Source organism: Pempheris klunzingeri, chromosome 7, assembly GCF_042242105.1.
Source record: "Pempheris klunzingeri isolate RE-2024b chromosome 7, fPemKlu1.hap1, whole genome shotgun sequence".
Taxonomy (NCBI): Eukaryota; Metazoa; Chordata; class Actinopteri; order Acropomatiformes; family Pempheridae; genus Pempheris; species Pempheris klunzingeri.
This window is the reverse complement of record NC_092018.1, coordinates 10,108,381-10,125,042: the sequence shown is the minus strand read 5'-3', so window position 1 is coordinate 10,125,042 and position 16,662 is coordinate 10,108,381. Positions and strand designations below refer to the sequence as shown.

The 16,662-nt window shown below is 41.3% G+C and overlaps 1 protein-coding gene across 2 annotated transcripts; it reads right to left on the bottom strand.

The window, feature by feature from the left end:
* Positions 1-12,253: 12,253 nt before the first annotated feature.
* LOC139204387 (homeobox protein orthopedia B-like) lies at positions 12,254-16,201 on the bottom strand. 2 transcript variants are annotated; one of them, XM_070834408.1, is made up of 3 exons: positions 16,126-16,201; positions 15,419-15,810; positions 12,254-12,751 (listed from the first exon to the last, which is right to left on the bottom strand). In XM_070834408.1, the coding sequence occupies exons 1-3, from the start codon at positions 16,199-16,201 to the stop codon at positions 12,254-12,256; spliced, it is 966 nt and encodes a 321-aa protein (XP_070690509.1). The 2 variants fall into 2 exon arrangements, with proteins under 2 accessions (XP_070690509.1, XP_070690510.1); XM_070834409.1 differs by having other exon boundaries at positions 16,165-16,201.
* Between the last annotated feature and the right edge of the window lie 461 nt (positions 16,202-16,662).

Sequence of the window (16,662 nt, the reverse complement as noted above, 5' to 3'; positions counted from 1 at the left end):
TGTTTTGGCAAACACGTTTCATTCCCACCATTCCATCGTTCCATATTTTTCAATGCCAACTTCTGGCAATGAAACTGGTAGTAGTATGAGTCATACTGACTAAAGAAGTCATATTGACGAATACTACCACTGCAGTGGAGACCACCAGAATTTTCTAAAGAGAGGTCACTGAGTGAGTGGTGGTGTTGTTCCGGCTGTGCTGCGTGCAGAGCTACTCAAAATAAGGCCGCTTTTTTGGTTAATACTCGTCCAGTGATGCTCCACCTGGTGTTGCTTTTGAGCTAGTGTGATCCAACCAAAATGACACCTAACATAACAAGCACAAGCTGTGGAGAGTCAGATACTGCACACCACAAAGAACCAAAAGGACCAGAGTGCAGGAAAGGGGAACGTGAGAAAGAGTCAGAGAGAGAAGCTGTGATGTAATTTGGTTTGTAGTGACATGACAAATTCATTTAGATGAGACTAATTGAGTGTCTGTGCTGCTATTGTGAAAGGTCAAACTCAGACGTAGCTGAGTGCAAGAGATGATGATCATCTTGTCAGCGTTCATACGCACTTTTGACAGAACAGACCACACTTTCGCGCATTCATTGACGAGAGACTCTGTGTGAAACTCTATCCTGCAATTATCTTAAGCTAATGATAACTGACATTTCCCCATAGTGATGAAGGTCTGTGACGCCACACACAGGACTACAAACAAAAAATAAATAAATAAAATAAAACAATAATGAACATAATGAATAACATTTTCTCTAACAGCCCCTCAGCCTGTTGTGCTACAATGCTGATGACCTATTCGAGGTGTATTACTTTCATTTAAAAGCCAGTGGTCAGTGATGATAATTAATGTCTGAAACTATTAGCCAGGGACTCCCTGCTGAAGGGTGTTTTGCTAATGTGAATGACAGCAGAGGAAAAGGAAAATGTTCGCAAAATGCTACATGGTGTGTATGAGTGTGTGTTTCATGTTCTGCCATGCTATTGTGCTTTGGCAATTTTGCACAAATGCCGCGATGTGTGTGATGTGGTGCTGTGATACATACAGTAATTGTTTAAACCCAATTTATTAAATGAATCGATAGATTTTAATGAACAAGTAACCCCAGTCTCATTATAGTGCTCTAACTGATGAACGGATATATATCAATTCACATTATGTTGGTCTATTCACAGAGTTCATCTTCTAATCTAATCTAATATAATCATATCTAACCTCTCTTTCTATATTACCACCCTCAAACCCCCACCGTTGCAATGAAAATCCTCAGTGAATGAATTAACATCCTGCACTGCACAGAGATTTACTTTATGAGCACTTTCCTAATCTCTGTTCACATTGCAGGAATCTGGATGAAAAAATGCAACAGTGGCTAGAACAAACAATTACATTAAGTAAATGTGGCAGCCTACAAAACATCCCACTAATATGTGACATAAAAAACAAACATATATATTAAATCCGCTGTTAGAATCAGTGAATTTTGTTCGGTATACAAAAGCTGGCAAATGTCCCTGCTATGATGTTGGTGAAAATGCAAAATGAAATAAATTAAGAGAGCTCCATGTCCTCACCATTAAAATAAATCCAAGTGACAGTACCAGCTGCCTCTGTGTCAACAAGACAAAAGGCTACAACACCATCTGGTGGCAAATGTAGGAACAGGTTTTATTATTTTGGGTCTATCAGAGTTCTATCACCGCAGTTTCCTTAAAAATTCAACTGATCAGAATTTTCTTAAACATAAAGGACTATAGGATAAAGGACTTGAGAACATTTTAGGGAGTGCCTTCTGCATCTATGACGATCGCCTCAGCTGGCCAGATGTGCCGGTCACCCCTCCATGTGGTCAAAGTTAAATCACAATGATTGTTGACTCCAGACATTAGTGTCTTAACCCTGCCTTGTATCCCAGCATGCAACCTCCTACTGCACACCTGCTCCCTGGCAAAGATAGCACATGCAGCTAAGTATTTTGCTCTGTTGTTCGTTGACTCCCTCACACTCACACACACACTCACACACACTCACACACACACACACACACACACACACACACACACACTTCTCGTGTGGATCTGCCTGTCAACGCAGCGGTCCAGCCCGACTCTCCTCACTGCCTGACTGACCCATTCATCTCCTGTGGGGGCCGTAATGAGCCGACCCTCCCCGTTTGGACCGACCTGACAGAGAGAGATTACTTTAAAGCCTGCATGGATTTTCTCCCTTGTCCCCTCCTCCCCATTCCTCTCCCATGAAAGTGGTTAATTCAGAGTGCATTAATGAGGAGCGATGGATAACACACTCTTCTTTTAATTACCTTCCAACGGAGTTCTTCAGGGGAGGCCTGGTGACTCCCATCAGATGCTGGCCTGTTTGTTTGGTTTGCTTTTACAGGTTGAAGTGTTTTATTTAATACATTTTGTAATCAGGATAAATCATCATGAAACATCTATGGGTCAGTCACAGTGATGCAGTATATATAATAACACAATGTACAAAATAAACCTTAATCAAAAAGTAGTCTTGGTTTGTCTTTGATTCACTTATTGCGTCAGTGTATGCTTGTCTATGACATGCATCAACTAATTATTGATAAGGTTATTGGACAAACCTTGATTCTGTTAATCATTACGAAGATATTGATATTGTTCAAAATGTGTGTTGGTTATGCTGAGATATTGTACAAACTGGAAAAAGCCAAGAACGCATTTACAAATAGTGCAGTGGTGATTGATGGTGCATGCAGATGATGAGAATAATTCTACATAATAGTATAATTACAGAGTGCACTGTGGAATAATTGTTCTGGAGCAGCAAGGGACCTTCTTTTCCCAGTGAAACACAGTCAGATGGAGTGACACAATCAGTGTGCAGTGGCCCGAAATTTAACTAAAGGGCTGAGGGAGTAAAATCATTGCTTAAAAAATAAACTGCCATCTGCAAAGTCAAAAATCCCCACGTTGCATTTATATTTGTGTATCTGTTGTGTAACTGACCCAACTAGAGTCTATCATCACTCATACTAGTCTATCAGTCATTACTAATTCACTCAGGCCTGATCCTGAACCCTGACTTATTCGACCCTGATCTCCAAGCTTGGCCTGGTGAGAAAACAGAAGACAAAGTTGAGATGAATTGAAATCATGAAGGGACGCTATTGAACATTCTCCCTCATAAGATGACTTGTTCTTTCAAACAATTAGTGTCACACTGATGTGTTTGTTTGTTTCTTGTCATGCACAAGTTAGTCCAAGGGGCCAGAAGAAAACAAATGCGAGATATTTCAATGAGAGCAGTATAGCATAGTGCAGGGGTCACCAACACGGTGGCCGCGGGCACCAGGTCGCCCCCAAGGACCACATGAGTCGCCTGCAGGCCTGTTCTAAAAATAGCACAACTCACCAGTGAGCTGCGTCTAAAATTTTATTTTTTTCTGTTGCTATTCTTTTTTTAATCACACTTGCATTTATATAGATTTGAAAATGACAATATCTTAAAAATAAAAGAATTAGTTTAGATAGTTTTAGGTGAACTCTGACCTATTCTAGTTCAAAGGTCAGTCTTGTGCGCATGACAAAACTTTGGCGCTTGTGGATAGTAAGCTAGCGGGCACAGCGAAGATGGGGAGCTGAATGCGGTTTCTAACCCAAAAAACATGGCAGAAAAAAGAAAGAAAACTCATCATTTTCACAGTGAATGGGAGGAAGAGTTCTTTTTTACTACTGTGAAAGAAAACTGCGTGTGTCTCATTTGCGGGGCGACTGTGGCGACGACAAAGCGGCACCATGTGGAGAGACACTTCACTACGGGTCACAAAAGCTAGCATACTAACTAGCATGCTAACTAGCATGCTAACTACCATGCTAGCTGCCCACCGGGAAGCGCGCTACAGAAGAAGAAAAAGCCCGTGAGCCAAAGGCAGCTTTGGGTAAGTAGCAGTCTTTTTTTTCACGAGGCCGGCGAAAAAATCCCAAAAAGCAACCGAAGCCTCGTTTAGATTCGTTTAGTTTGTTCATTAGTTTAAAATGTGATAAGATTCGTTTAAAAATATGAAAGTTGATTTTTCTTAAACATTACATAATTGATAACTTTTTCAAACATGGTGCAACATAGTTCATGATTTGTTAAAAGGCTTTGTCAGTGGGTAGTGAAAATGGGACATTTTTTCTATGAAATGTTGTAGAAGTGATCATCTGAAAATTTAAACAATTGCTGAGATTAATAGAAATTAAATGAATATTGATATTATCAGTTTCAGTCATTGTTGATAATTATTGTGAGAAATCACTAACGTGATCAGTGTCTTCACATAGATGAGTATCATTAATCATTAATAATATATATCTAAAGGCAAACTGAGCAAATTTGTTATTTCAGAGGAGTGTGACAAACTGGTAGCCCTTCGTATGACTCAGTACCCATGAAGTAGCTCTCAGTTTCAAAAAGGTTGGTGACCCCTGGTATAGTGTATAATCAGGTTAGTGCTTTAGTACCACCGATCCTATTCTTATTCTGCAGGCCACACCCCAATTTGTACTAAAGTCTCAGGTGGCTCCTATAAATCAGACAGTGGCCTCTCAGCCCATGTCTTGGAAATCATTCTTTCAGTTACAGGCGGCGACCATCTCGAGCAGCAACTGCCTCTGCACCTGGAGGCTCCTTATGCTTTTATCTGTGTGTGCTGGTGTCAGTGGATCTGTGAAGCACCTGTTGGCCACTGTGGACTAGGGCACCCAGTGCAACTTGTCCTGGTAACTTAGGCTTCAGGTTTTGGTGAAGCCAGGGTGTCACTGGAGCTGTTTGCATGAGGAAACATGGGCGCACCTGTGACAAAAGAAGGAGAAACACTTTAGAGAGTCATTTTCATTCGTTAGGCCTCTCTAGTCAGAGGCACAGAGGATAGAACTAATGCAATGGACTTTTCAGCATTGACTTCTTTGAACCATTTTTTGCACAAATTATGCTAATCCTGGCAAATTGCAGATACTCTGTTTGACCGAGGCCTAGATAGCAGTAATGTTATCCTAACTCTGTATCCCTGTAGGGGAGCAAGAACTGTCCTACTGGATATGTTTGTTTCCTTGAGTCCCATCACAGTCTGTTTCCTTTTATCTAAAGTCTGACTGGTCTTGCACATCTAATTCAGATATATAAACTGCATTAAACATACAGTTTGAAGTTCCCTCATTGCAGATCCCCAGACCTGTGAAACATGTCTGCTCAGGACATGTGGGTGGGCCTTTGACACCCAGTAAATGTGTTCCTTCATCATTCAGCCTCCACTGTGGTCTGGCCAGTCTTATCCAGCCTAATAAACATTGATTAGTCCACATAATCAATGCACTCAATGACAATGATTCAGTGCACTGCATAAATGTATTGACTGCAATCAGCTATAAACAGCAGCCCTCTTTTTCATGCATTTTCTGCGTTTTATTAGCTACGTTTTGATGGAACAATAATTGTGCAGCTCTCTGTAGAGTTAACATACATATTTCATTAAGTGATACCGAGATGAGATAAAATCTATTGACAATCTGTCTGATTTTTTAAAATATATAAATAATTGTATGAATGAACAAAAAAAAATGTTTGCACAGCACTGTGATCCTTTCTGCAGCCACCAGAAGGTGGCAATGTTTAGCTGCTGTTGGCATCAAAGTACTGAAGGCTCTTTGTTGCTTACTTATCCTCAAGTGTTGCACATAAAGTTATATTTTTTGTATCTTAGTAGAGGTGAGTGAACTGAATGAAACAAGAAATATGACCAGAAATCGGACTAATTCCATGCTTAACATTCAATTATAATCAGGGGATTCAAATCAGGAACTTAAGTAAAGCAACTGTTGGATATTGTAACCACAGACCTAAAATCAAAACTTGTTAAGCCACCTGCATTCAGGTCTGACATGAAACAAGACATCTAGTCAGTCAGTCTGGGTGAGGAAAGTTTTTGGGGAATACCATAGCACACCTGCCTGCTCATATAAAACACCATCTAGGATTGAAAAGAGATCCATATGACGTATCATCTTTCACTTAACACCTGATTTCAAATAAAAAATGCAGAAGGAAAACCCCAACGGGAAGCATGTAACTTTGCTACTCCTGGTTTCTGTGGCCATGCATGACCAGGTCATGTAATGAATGTTGATAAAGTAGAAAAGCCTGTTTAATCAGGACGGATCACTGTGCAGAGGTGGAGAATGTCAGAGAGAGCAGGCACAGCTGCTTAGTGAGAAATCCAATATTGACTGTCGGGATAAATGTCCTGCATATTCTCTCATCTGTCCCAGGGGCCGTGGTATTATGCCTCTCACGTTAGCACTCCTAATTGGATTAAAAATGGCTTGTTATTGGGAGAAAAATGACTGAGAAAACTATCATGATTATTGCCTCTCAACAATGTTGGCTCACAGAGCTGAAGAGTCGAAGTAATTGTCATGGCTTTGGAAAATGTCAAATTCGGGAGATGCAGTCTGTTTTGAAGCAAATGGTTGACTTACTTCATTGTGTTTTAAAGTCAAACCAACAGGAGACAATGCAGTCGGAGTCAGTGCCTCATTTATTGTCTTATTCTGCTTCAATAAAGCAAGAAATGTTACACAAACGTCTTGCATTCATGGCATTTATTTACAACATTTTATACATTCAAATTCTTATATAATCAAGTAGACTTTGTGTGTGTGTGTGTGTGTGTGTGTGTGTGTGTGTGTGTGTGTGTGTGTGTGTGTGTGTGTGTGTGTGTGTGTGTGTGTGTGTGTGTGTGTGTGTGTGTGTGTGTGTGTGTGTGTGTGTGTGTGTGTGTGTTTAGAGGTACTGTTATGCATGCACGCATAGCTGTGAATGCATGCGTGAACAGAAATGAAACAGACAAATCCATCAGATGCCCACTGGGTTTTGGTTTGTATACCACCAGGAGCACCCATTAACAGAAAATAAATGCTCAATGCCATAAAGCTGACAGTGTCTCATTCATACTGACACTCTGGCTAAATTACACATAAAAGCACTGATAACATCATCATTAAATATTGATTTTTAAGGATGGTTGAAATGTTGAAACATCCACACGAGCTCTGCAGATGAGAGGATTTGGATGAGAGTCATAGCAGATCGAGCAGAGTGATTTAAAAAAAAAAAAAAATGCTGCTACAGTGGCCTCTCGTGAGGAAAGGATGGACAGAACAGGGGCGGAAGAAGAAAATGAGAGAGTACGAACGGTGGAGAGAGGGTGAGAAGTAGAGAGAGGTAAAGGGTTGGGGGGGTGGAAAGAGATTTAAGGCTGAGGCTCAGAGCAGATGTTAGTGTTGATGATGATGGATGCAGGTTGTTGAGATGCAGAGTTGTTATCATGAGAGGCACTCGCAGCCTCCTCACAGCACACTTTCCCCCCAGATGTCACTGTGTGTGCACGAGTGTGTGTGTGTTACACAGCAGTGGAGAGGGAGACGCTGAAATGAGCAAGCCACATGCTCAAATTAGATTAAAACTAAATCTACTTTATCTACGTTGGGCTTTATGAAGTTGTAGATTGAAAATTCTACTAAGGCAAAACATTTCCTCCTCAGTCTAAACTTAGATGCTACTACAAGTAATCACAAGAATGAACGGAAGCAATGAAATACAACAAAGGAGAGTTTAGGGACTGATTGGTGCAGATGAGGCTAATGGACAACTATCTTTTACACTCTTAGGCGCAGACACGGCGAAAAGCAACTTCCTCTAAAGGCCTAATTGGATTCATCTGACGATTTTTCACCTTTATATGACACAGGAGAGAGGTGACATTTTCTTGCATTATAACATATCACCAGGATACCACATACAGCCCTGCAAAAAAACACTCACATTTACCACACACACATACATAGGCAGCAGGTGGTGTGTGTGTGTGTGTGTGAATGGGACATGCTGAGTGGTAACCTGCACTACACTCTAACCAGATAAAAGGTGCAGGACAGAAACATGTCAGTAATTGATTGCTAATTAGTTCTTTTGTTGTCGTCCATTGTGTCCTGACAGAGCTTTGCCCTCGGCTGTCTATTCACCCACAGATTCTGTGGCCTCGCAGGAGGGAAATAAGCAAAGCTAGTCCATAATGAGACACACTGAAGTAACCTCAACAGGCAATAGAAGCTGCCTCTGTTATTGAACTCTTGGATGTAAATACATAAAACCTGACTGTGTAACTGGTGTATTCTCAGATAGGACAGCATGCATGCACATCATGATTCATGATGAGGTGATGAATTTGCCCCCCATTATTATCCAGCTGCAGTGTCCCCCTTCAGCTGCATTCTGCTTTACAGTATGCATTGTAGCAGGCTATGTGCCATTTCCACTGTGTTGCTATACCCACATCTCTCTCCCTCTCTCATCAGTGCATGAGAAATTACCTAATGAGGAATGGGTCGCACATTTCCACAAACTCATTAACCCGCGAGCGAGTGAGACTAATTGCAGCGTTTGGGTAATGTGATTTCACATCTGTTACTGCAGCCCAGGACACAGTAGTCAGCACAGGGCTGGATCTGGTGGGCTGAGCCACACATAGAGCTAGATTTACCAGAACAACACACACTCAGGCTGTCACTGCTGCAGCTCCAGCCTGGATGGGTGGAGCAGCAGTCAGTTTGGCTGCGGTTATAGTGTTTGATCAACTGTTGTCGTACAATATCCTGTAATTACATGCCTGTGCAGGGTAGGAGGGCCACCTGCATTCATTCTGAAAAAATGATTACTATAACTATTGCTTGGCCAGAGCTGGGATGGGTAGTGTGGATGTAAATATACAGTAGCCTATACATCAAGCAAGCAATGACTTTGAGTTAGTGACCATCATGAAGCAAACAGTCTTTAAAGCAAGAAAAAAATGCATTTCATTTGTTTTTTCTCTGTTTCCCAAAAGATGTCCATTTATTTGTAATTTAATGTCAGATTGAAAGAGTTCCCCAACTCCTTTCCACAAATAAATGGGTTTAACTTCCCAGATTTACACTGATACTGATTTATACCGACTGTAATGGTCAATGAGTATAAACAACTGACATTCTAGAAACCCAGTAGCTTTTTTCCCATTCATTCACTGTGACTTTACTATAAATGGAACCAGGAAGAATGATAGAAAATAATGTTAAAATTGTTTATCAGGACATTTTATTCAAGCTAATTGTGTAAAACTGGGCTTCACACACACACACATACACATACAAATGTGAAAGCACAGAGAGGAATAAATGATTTTTTTCAGGGTCTTGACTTGGGTTGGTATTTTCAATAATTCAGTAAATTACTGCAAACAAATTTATGTTAATAGAAAAGGTGGGAACCAACTGTTTAATATGGGAAAAGTAATATACTTTTGTTAATTATGATTAATCCTTTGTTTAACCCCCCTGCATTGTTACAGAAACTCCAATTATAAGTTTACAGGCAGTGGGACTGCTTATGGTAATGCCATATCTCATCAATTACCATCCCGTGACCGTAAATTGGCCTCACCGCTGACAACGAGATGAGGTTAACACGCTGATTAATTTGAGCTGCTGTGATTTCAGGCTCAAGTTGACACTTATAATCTTTGACACAGACAGTGAGGTCTACTCACTTTCATAATGGAAAAATTTTATTTACTTCTGTTGGAGCTGAGTTGATAGACATTACATTTCACGTCAGGATAATTTGAAATAAATAAATAAAAGCAGCACAAACAAGGTGAGAGCTTTTCTTATTACAGAACTGATGGGCAACTGACGTGGAGTTTAAAAAAATATATATCAAATGATCAAAAGGTGTAAATCTGAACTGCTTGATGCTGATTATCTGTATTTTCATTTTTGTCATGACATGCATGAAATACAGTAAACACTACAAGCTACGCCTAATGATAAATCAGAAACAATGAGAACATGTCAGGATTGTGTTTGTCCAATTCTTTAAAAACATACAATTGATATCCGTAGTACATTTAATGTTATGGACACTGTAGCCAGTTTAATTACCAGCATAGAAATATGCAAAATTCAAGATATTTTATGCATTAATTCCCTCTAATTAGCCATGTAAATCCCCTATTATTTATTTATCTAATTGATATTTTGCTTATTGGGCTTTGTTAGGGCACTGATTGATAAATTTGAGAGATCCATTAACAGCTGATGTGTCACTATTGATAATGTGTTTTAGGACAAATGGTGGCACTGGATATGACTATGTATTGTAGATGTGCCTAAAATTTATTGTTGCAGTTAAGATTTCCAAAAATTAAGTCAGTCTGTGTGTGGGTCAGTGTAAAGGTCTGCCAGTGTTTCATGGAGGTGTTTCCGCTCTATAGTGACCTCACAAAGATACAGACAACAAAGAAAAAGAACTACAAATCTAAAGATGTACCACAGAAACATCAATAAACATTTCCAGAAACAACTGTTTAGTCCTTAAATTATGTGAATAATCATGTGAAAGCTACACATTGACTGAGCGCTGGTCCATTTTGACTTAAAATTCAAGACTGCCTTATTCAGCCATCATTAATGGCACTGCAGGTTAGCTATTTGTGCTTTACTGTATGTCCAAATAGCCACTTGGCAACTACCTAATAGCCAATGGTATTGCTTCCCTATGGCTCCTAATACAGTGTATACAGAAGTAAGCTGCAGATATCAGACTAATTTGTGACCCAGATAAAGGTATATGCTATTAACAGGGTTAGGACAGGCTAAAATATGGTGGAATTCCAGTTGCCATAATCTTTCTGTAACATTTCTGTGAGGGCTGTTTTAATCTCCTTTGGCATTTCTATAATAACCTCAGTTGGATATTACAACAAGTTTACTGCAGCTAATAGATAATGTCATTTCAGCTTCGCCAGGCAGCATCATAGCAGTCAACTTCAGTCTTAGAATAAAAGCTATAGATACTATGGGCTGGTATATACTATAGACACACACACACACACACAGGCCTGTGATTCCTCCTGTTTAGTTACAGTCCATCCAGTCCGCTCAGTGGGATGACCGTCATGGTTAGAGGCAATGACCATCATATCACAGCACTGACATCTTTACCGCTGCTGTCTGCCACCATGGGACCAGTCACCCTTCATAGACCCTTTAACCCTGTCACCTCAAACACTGTAGAAAATAACAAAATAAAGTATTTATAAAATTATATCATAGAATATTTTAGCAATCAAGCCATAGTCTGCACTATGAGCTTGATAAATAGTGCGATTATCCCATCATCATTTTTGATGGATCTAATCCAAATACACCATCAATTCTTACACATACTTTTCAAAGTGCCTATAAGAATTTGTACAAAATGGACACTATGATATCTCGTTAAATCTAATGGAGACATGAATCATTCTTGTTTTGACATTCTTGAAAATTACTTTTATTTGTTTGTTCATTTTAAATTGGTACAAACCCGTCAATGTGGCGCATTTCGATGTAAGATCAAACATTTAAGAAATGTGTCAAGTAATAGCACATACAATAAGTTAAAACATGTCACAAAAAAGACCAGCGGGTACATAGCAAGAATGTTTTATCTACACAAAACATCCTAAAACAGAGTAGGCCTACTGAAAGATCGTTGATTTCATTTTTTCCCCCATTTCGATTTATGCTCCCGTCTCATGCAGACGAGTCTGAGGTCGCCTAACAAATCTGAGTGGGCACCATTTTCTCCGTAAGTTATCCAAGCGTTTAAATCCACATGCACAGTGCATGCCTGAGACCCAGTTCAATAGGCCCACCTACAGTATGGTGCGTGTGTGGTAGGCTGTTACCAAAATTTATATCCAATCTCATAAATAACCGTTTGACATAACACAACTTCACCTGAACACAATAACATGTGTGCGTAAAGACACACTGAGTGAAAACGTAAATACGACGATTGTTTGGCTCCCAGTAATTAGGGCCTATAGTCTAGAGATCATTACAATAGTATTTATCATCAATAGTTGATAAAATCCTTTTGAATTAACAAGATAAATAACCCCAAACCCAAGTTATTTTTTCCTCCATGTGTCCATCAGTGTTGTCCTTTTCTTTATGTCAGTATGTCTGGATGAAGTCACATTCAGTCTCCATGTTCTCACATTTCAGGCCTGATTAGCTCGCTCGTTCTCTCGTTTTGATCTACATAGCGGGAATAAAAACAGAAAAGAGCCGCGTGGTGGGGCTGGGAGAGGGACTTAAGAGGAGAGAGGTGTGGTGGGGTGTTTTTGAAAAGTCACTAAGTGAAACTCATGGACACTGTGTGCTCCAGCGCTTTGCGCCGCAGTGACGCGATGCTTGTCCCTCTCCACATGTCACTGTCCGGAGAACTACACAGCTGCGGGGAGCCCGATACGTTCGTGGGGCCGGAGAGAGAGGCCGACATTCCGGGGAAATGTGACTGGTAGAGGTGGGACTGCAGACCGGAGCCGTTGGAGGACAGGCCGTTGGAGAGACCCATGGAGTTTGGCGGGCCTGGACCCAGGCTGCACTGTGACAGGGACTGCATGCCTGGCTGGCGACCCAGGGCAGGCGGGAGCTGCAGCTGGGATACCCCCGGCATCCCTGTGGCCCAGCGAGAGTCGTTGGCGTGGAAGGAGCACAGGCTGTTCTCCATGGCGGCCGCGGCAGAGAACTGTGGCAGGCCCGGCGTTGGGAGCAGCGTCCCCGGGGCGCGGAACACATTAGTGGTCTTCTTCCTTTTCTTCCACTTGGCGCGTCTGTTCTGGAACCAAACCTGCAGTCAGAGAGACAAGACCGTGAGCCATCACAGGGACAGACTGAGGAACACATGTCCCGAATCATATCCGTTTATGTGACACAGTAAGGACAGCAGAGAGGAGGGAGCTGGTCTTATGTCACTGCAGTGTGTGGAAGTGTAACCGTAAGAGAAAGATACTATTACGCACGACAATGTCACTACAATCTCACCACACTATGAAAAAACTCCAGGGCTTTAATATGACAGTATGGTCTATAATATTAATACAATCAAACAAATCCAACCTGCTACAGTGTCCTTGAGCAACACAAATTCTCTATCAGCATTGGGGCCTGGTCTGAATCTGACCTGCACTTTCTGACCACCGAGCCAAACGAAAATAACAAGACATGAATGCATCTCCTGCAATTGACCTAAGGATCAGAATATATTCACTGCCACCAGCCTAATAAGTAAAACTCTGAGGAAGCACCGTTTAAAAACAGGTGTAATTCACTTCTAAATTGCAAAAACCAACCATTCGGCTGCTGTCAATATAATACCCTGTGTTTGTTAGGTGTTATGGGTGGATGTCCAACAATTAAAATACCAGCTTTAGGGATTTCACCGTAAATACAATATGCTACACAGAGAGCTCTGTGTGTAAAAACACAGCCGTCACTGGGAGGTTTATTGCTGGTGTTCCGCAGCACTGAGCCGAACAATTTATCTTCTCAACATCTTATTTACAAGAAGATTAACAGAAAATTGCCCTAAATGTTGTGCGGGCTCAAATACAAACGGCGAGCATTACTGTACGCAATCTACGTGAAAACAAAACCTGCCCACACCATCCACAGCAACGCGTGAGAACCACAAACACGCCGGCCCCACGTACACGGGAAAAAAAAAAAAAAAATCCACTCGCGTCCACGTTGGAGCTTTATAGAGATTTCATCATCTTCGGGCGTGATTAATGCGCGCGAGAGGCTGTGAGTCGATGCCTCCGTATTAAAAGTGAAATCTCGCTCTCATTCCGCTCAGCCATCCGTGAAACGTCGCCCAAACCCATTACACCCGGGGGGGGAAAGAAAATGCAATTTCTCATTCCATTAAAAAAAAAAAAAAAGTACAATATATTCTTGAGTCCTATTAAGACGTCGCTGATGGAGCATTTTAACGGAGAGACTGCGGAGGCACGCGTGCGGACCAACACGCCCACTGCAGGCTGCACCTGCACGGCCTGCGTCAATGTTTACCAACAGACCTGCAGCTGAGGGCTGAGGATCCTGCAGCAGACTGAATAAAGGGCTGATTATTAAGGTGACTAATGATTATACTGGTTTTATTGCTTTCAGTGGGATAATTTGCATGAATTTCACATCACTGGTTAATAATCCGTTCACTGTTATAAATAAGACTGAAATTGGTTGATAATGAGTTTGGTTTATTGGAGCCTCTCGTGTTCCTGCAAGCTCGTTCGAAAACAAGCAGTGTCCTGTATGTCTCAGCCGCGTTAGAGTTGTTAGAATATAAAAGGTGCTTCAGTATGTTCACTTTCTCAAAATAGCCAACAAATTATCAAGTATATAAAAGTTTGAATGGAAGATTTAAAAATAATTATATATAGGTGCCACAATTTCTCATCTTAATAATTTTGTAAAAAGATTGAGTCATAAGTTGTGAGGGGAATTCTTGGGCTCTGTTTTGGCCAGGATAACTCTTAGAAATTATTTTAAAAAACAAAACAACCTAAGCCTCAATAATATCTGTGTAATTGCTGCAGGCTCAAATGTCAAATTTGGCCAGAAACAAAACGAAATGAAAATGGGGCAAATGTAAAGAAAGGAATGAAGTACTTTCTCACTCCCAGTTTCAGTATTTCCGAGGACAGTAAACACAGGCGGTGTCGTTAAATATATTCTGAAAATTATAAACAGCCACCTGAATATTTTTTGCCACCAGATGCCTGCTCGTTATTAGATGAGAAATGTTTCAGCACCGTGGACAGAGCTCTTAGCACATTAGCTGGGGCACGGATTTTTAAAACTACATATTGCAAATGTTGCTTCCTACCAGGCTAAACTTGAACAATTAATGGGATATTTCAGTCTTATAATTTAGTTTAATTGGCTGGAGTCGGTATGTTTTATTCGAAATAACAACAAGTGTTCGTTTTTCTTGCGCACAAGGGCTTTTTTCCCGCAGGTACAGTGAGGCAAGATATAGTTCTACAAATAAAGCTAAAAAATAAAACATTTTAAAGTGCTTTTATCACTTTAATGACATTCTGCACCATGATACACTCTAAGTCATGGCTTGGTGTAACTCAGACTGTACCGGTGGCGCCAATCCACACTTTAGCTTTGATATTCCAAGAATTTCCTCCCAAAACTGAACACCTAATGGTCATTAGGTCATTTCTGGGGACAAGTGGCAAATAACTGAAAATAAATTATGGTAAATAAGAATAGTAGACGAGACCAAACTATCTTGTACAAACGCACAGATGGAACTTTGAATGAATGAATCCCCTCCTGATGAGAATCTTATTTCACTCTCTGCCTTCAACTTAAATGATGCTGGGTTTTTTTTTTATATTCATATGATGCTGAAAATCCTTACAAACCAAACGTGGACCCAAAGCCACATCCTGCCAGTGTTTGCATCCTGGAAAATCATCCACGTTGCACGAGTGTTTACCTGAACTCTGGACTCGGTGAGGCCGATCCTCAGCGCCAGCTCCTCCCTCATGAAGATGTCAGGGTAGTGGGTTTTGGCGAAGCTTCGCTCCAGCTCGTTGAGCTGCGCCGGAGTGAAGCGCGTCCTGTGCCGCTTCTGTTTCTGGCTGGAAGTCTGACCGGAGCTCTGCTGCGGCTGCTGCTGCTGCTTCTCCTGCTCCTTCCCGTTCACCGGCATGCCGGCAGCGTTGGATCCCACAGTGGCGATGTCTTCTCCCGGAAGGAGAGTGGTTCCCTCTACAGAGTCTGAACCAGGGGCCATGTCTCCCGGATGCCCCTGGTCTGGCACCCCACCACCGAGCCGGCACTTGAGAGCCTCTCGGTGTCCGAGTAACTCTGCAGCATCCTTCATCCCTGAGAGGATGAGGAAGGAGAGAGGTTTTGAGCACAAACGTGGAAAAGCGCAGCATCTTTACATGGAAATCACATGAAACAGCTTCTAGCTTTGCTTCTTTATGACAAACGAGGGTAGATTCATTTAAAGAACATCACAAATAAAGTCAGTCGTAATTTTTACTCCGTCATTTTTGCTGTCAGCTCATTCCTCATTCCTGCTAAATTACTGTAAAGAATTACTACGACCAACGATAAACCACTTAGCTGTTAACACAATTAACTACACAGTCTATCTATCACTTCACAAGGTTAAATAAGAAGTTGAAATCTTACACTGGAGTTTAGGGCCGGAGTTTAGTGATGATAACTCACCGAGCCGAGCATCCAGGAGGTCGGCGTGAGAAAGCATGGCGTACCGCTCCAGGGCGAAATGCGCTCCAAAAAAATCCTACAACTTTGGGGCAATTTAAAACGTATATATCGTCTAAATGAACGAAAATTCGGTTTGTGGTTAAAAAAGGAGGTTCCTTGCATTATAATGTCCTTTAGAGCGATGGGGAGGCGCTTATTAGTTGAAAGAACCCGTGAGCTTCCTCAAATAAGAGCCAATCAGAGCGGGAGCTTGGAAATGTCAGCGACGTGACTCCCCCTCTTTCTTTCTTTTCTTTTTTTTTTCTTCTTCTTTTTTTTTAACACACATAGGCACGCACGCAAGCACGCACACGCGCGCACAGACCCAAACGCGCACGAAGCACTACAATTCAATTCAATCCTCTGCCATTCCGTCCTCTGATTTATTAGGTTTTCATGCTTAAATTATTCCACGTTAAACATCTTAATGTGTTTGTTTAATCTCATATCGCCCGTGCC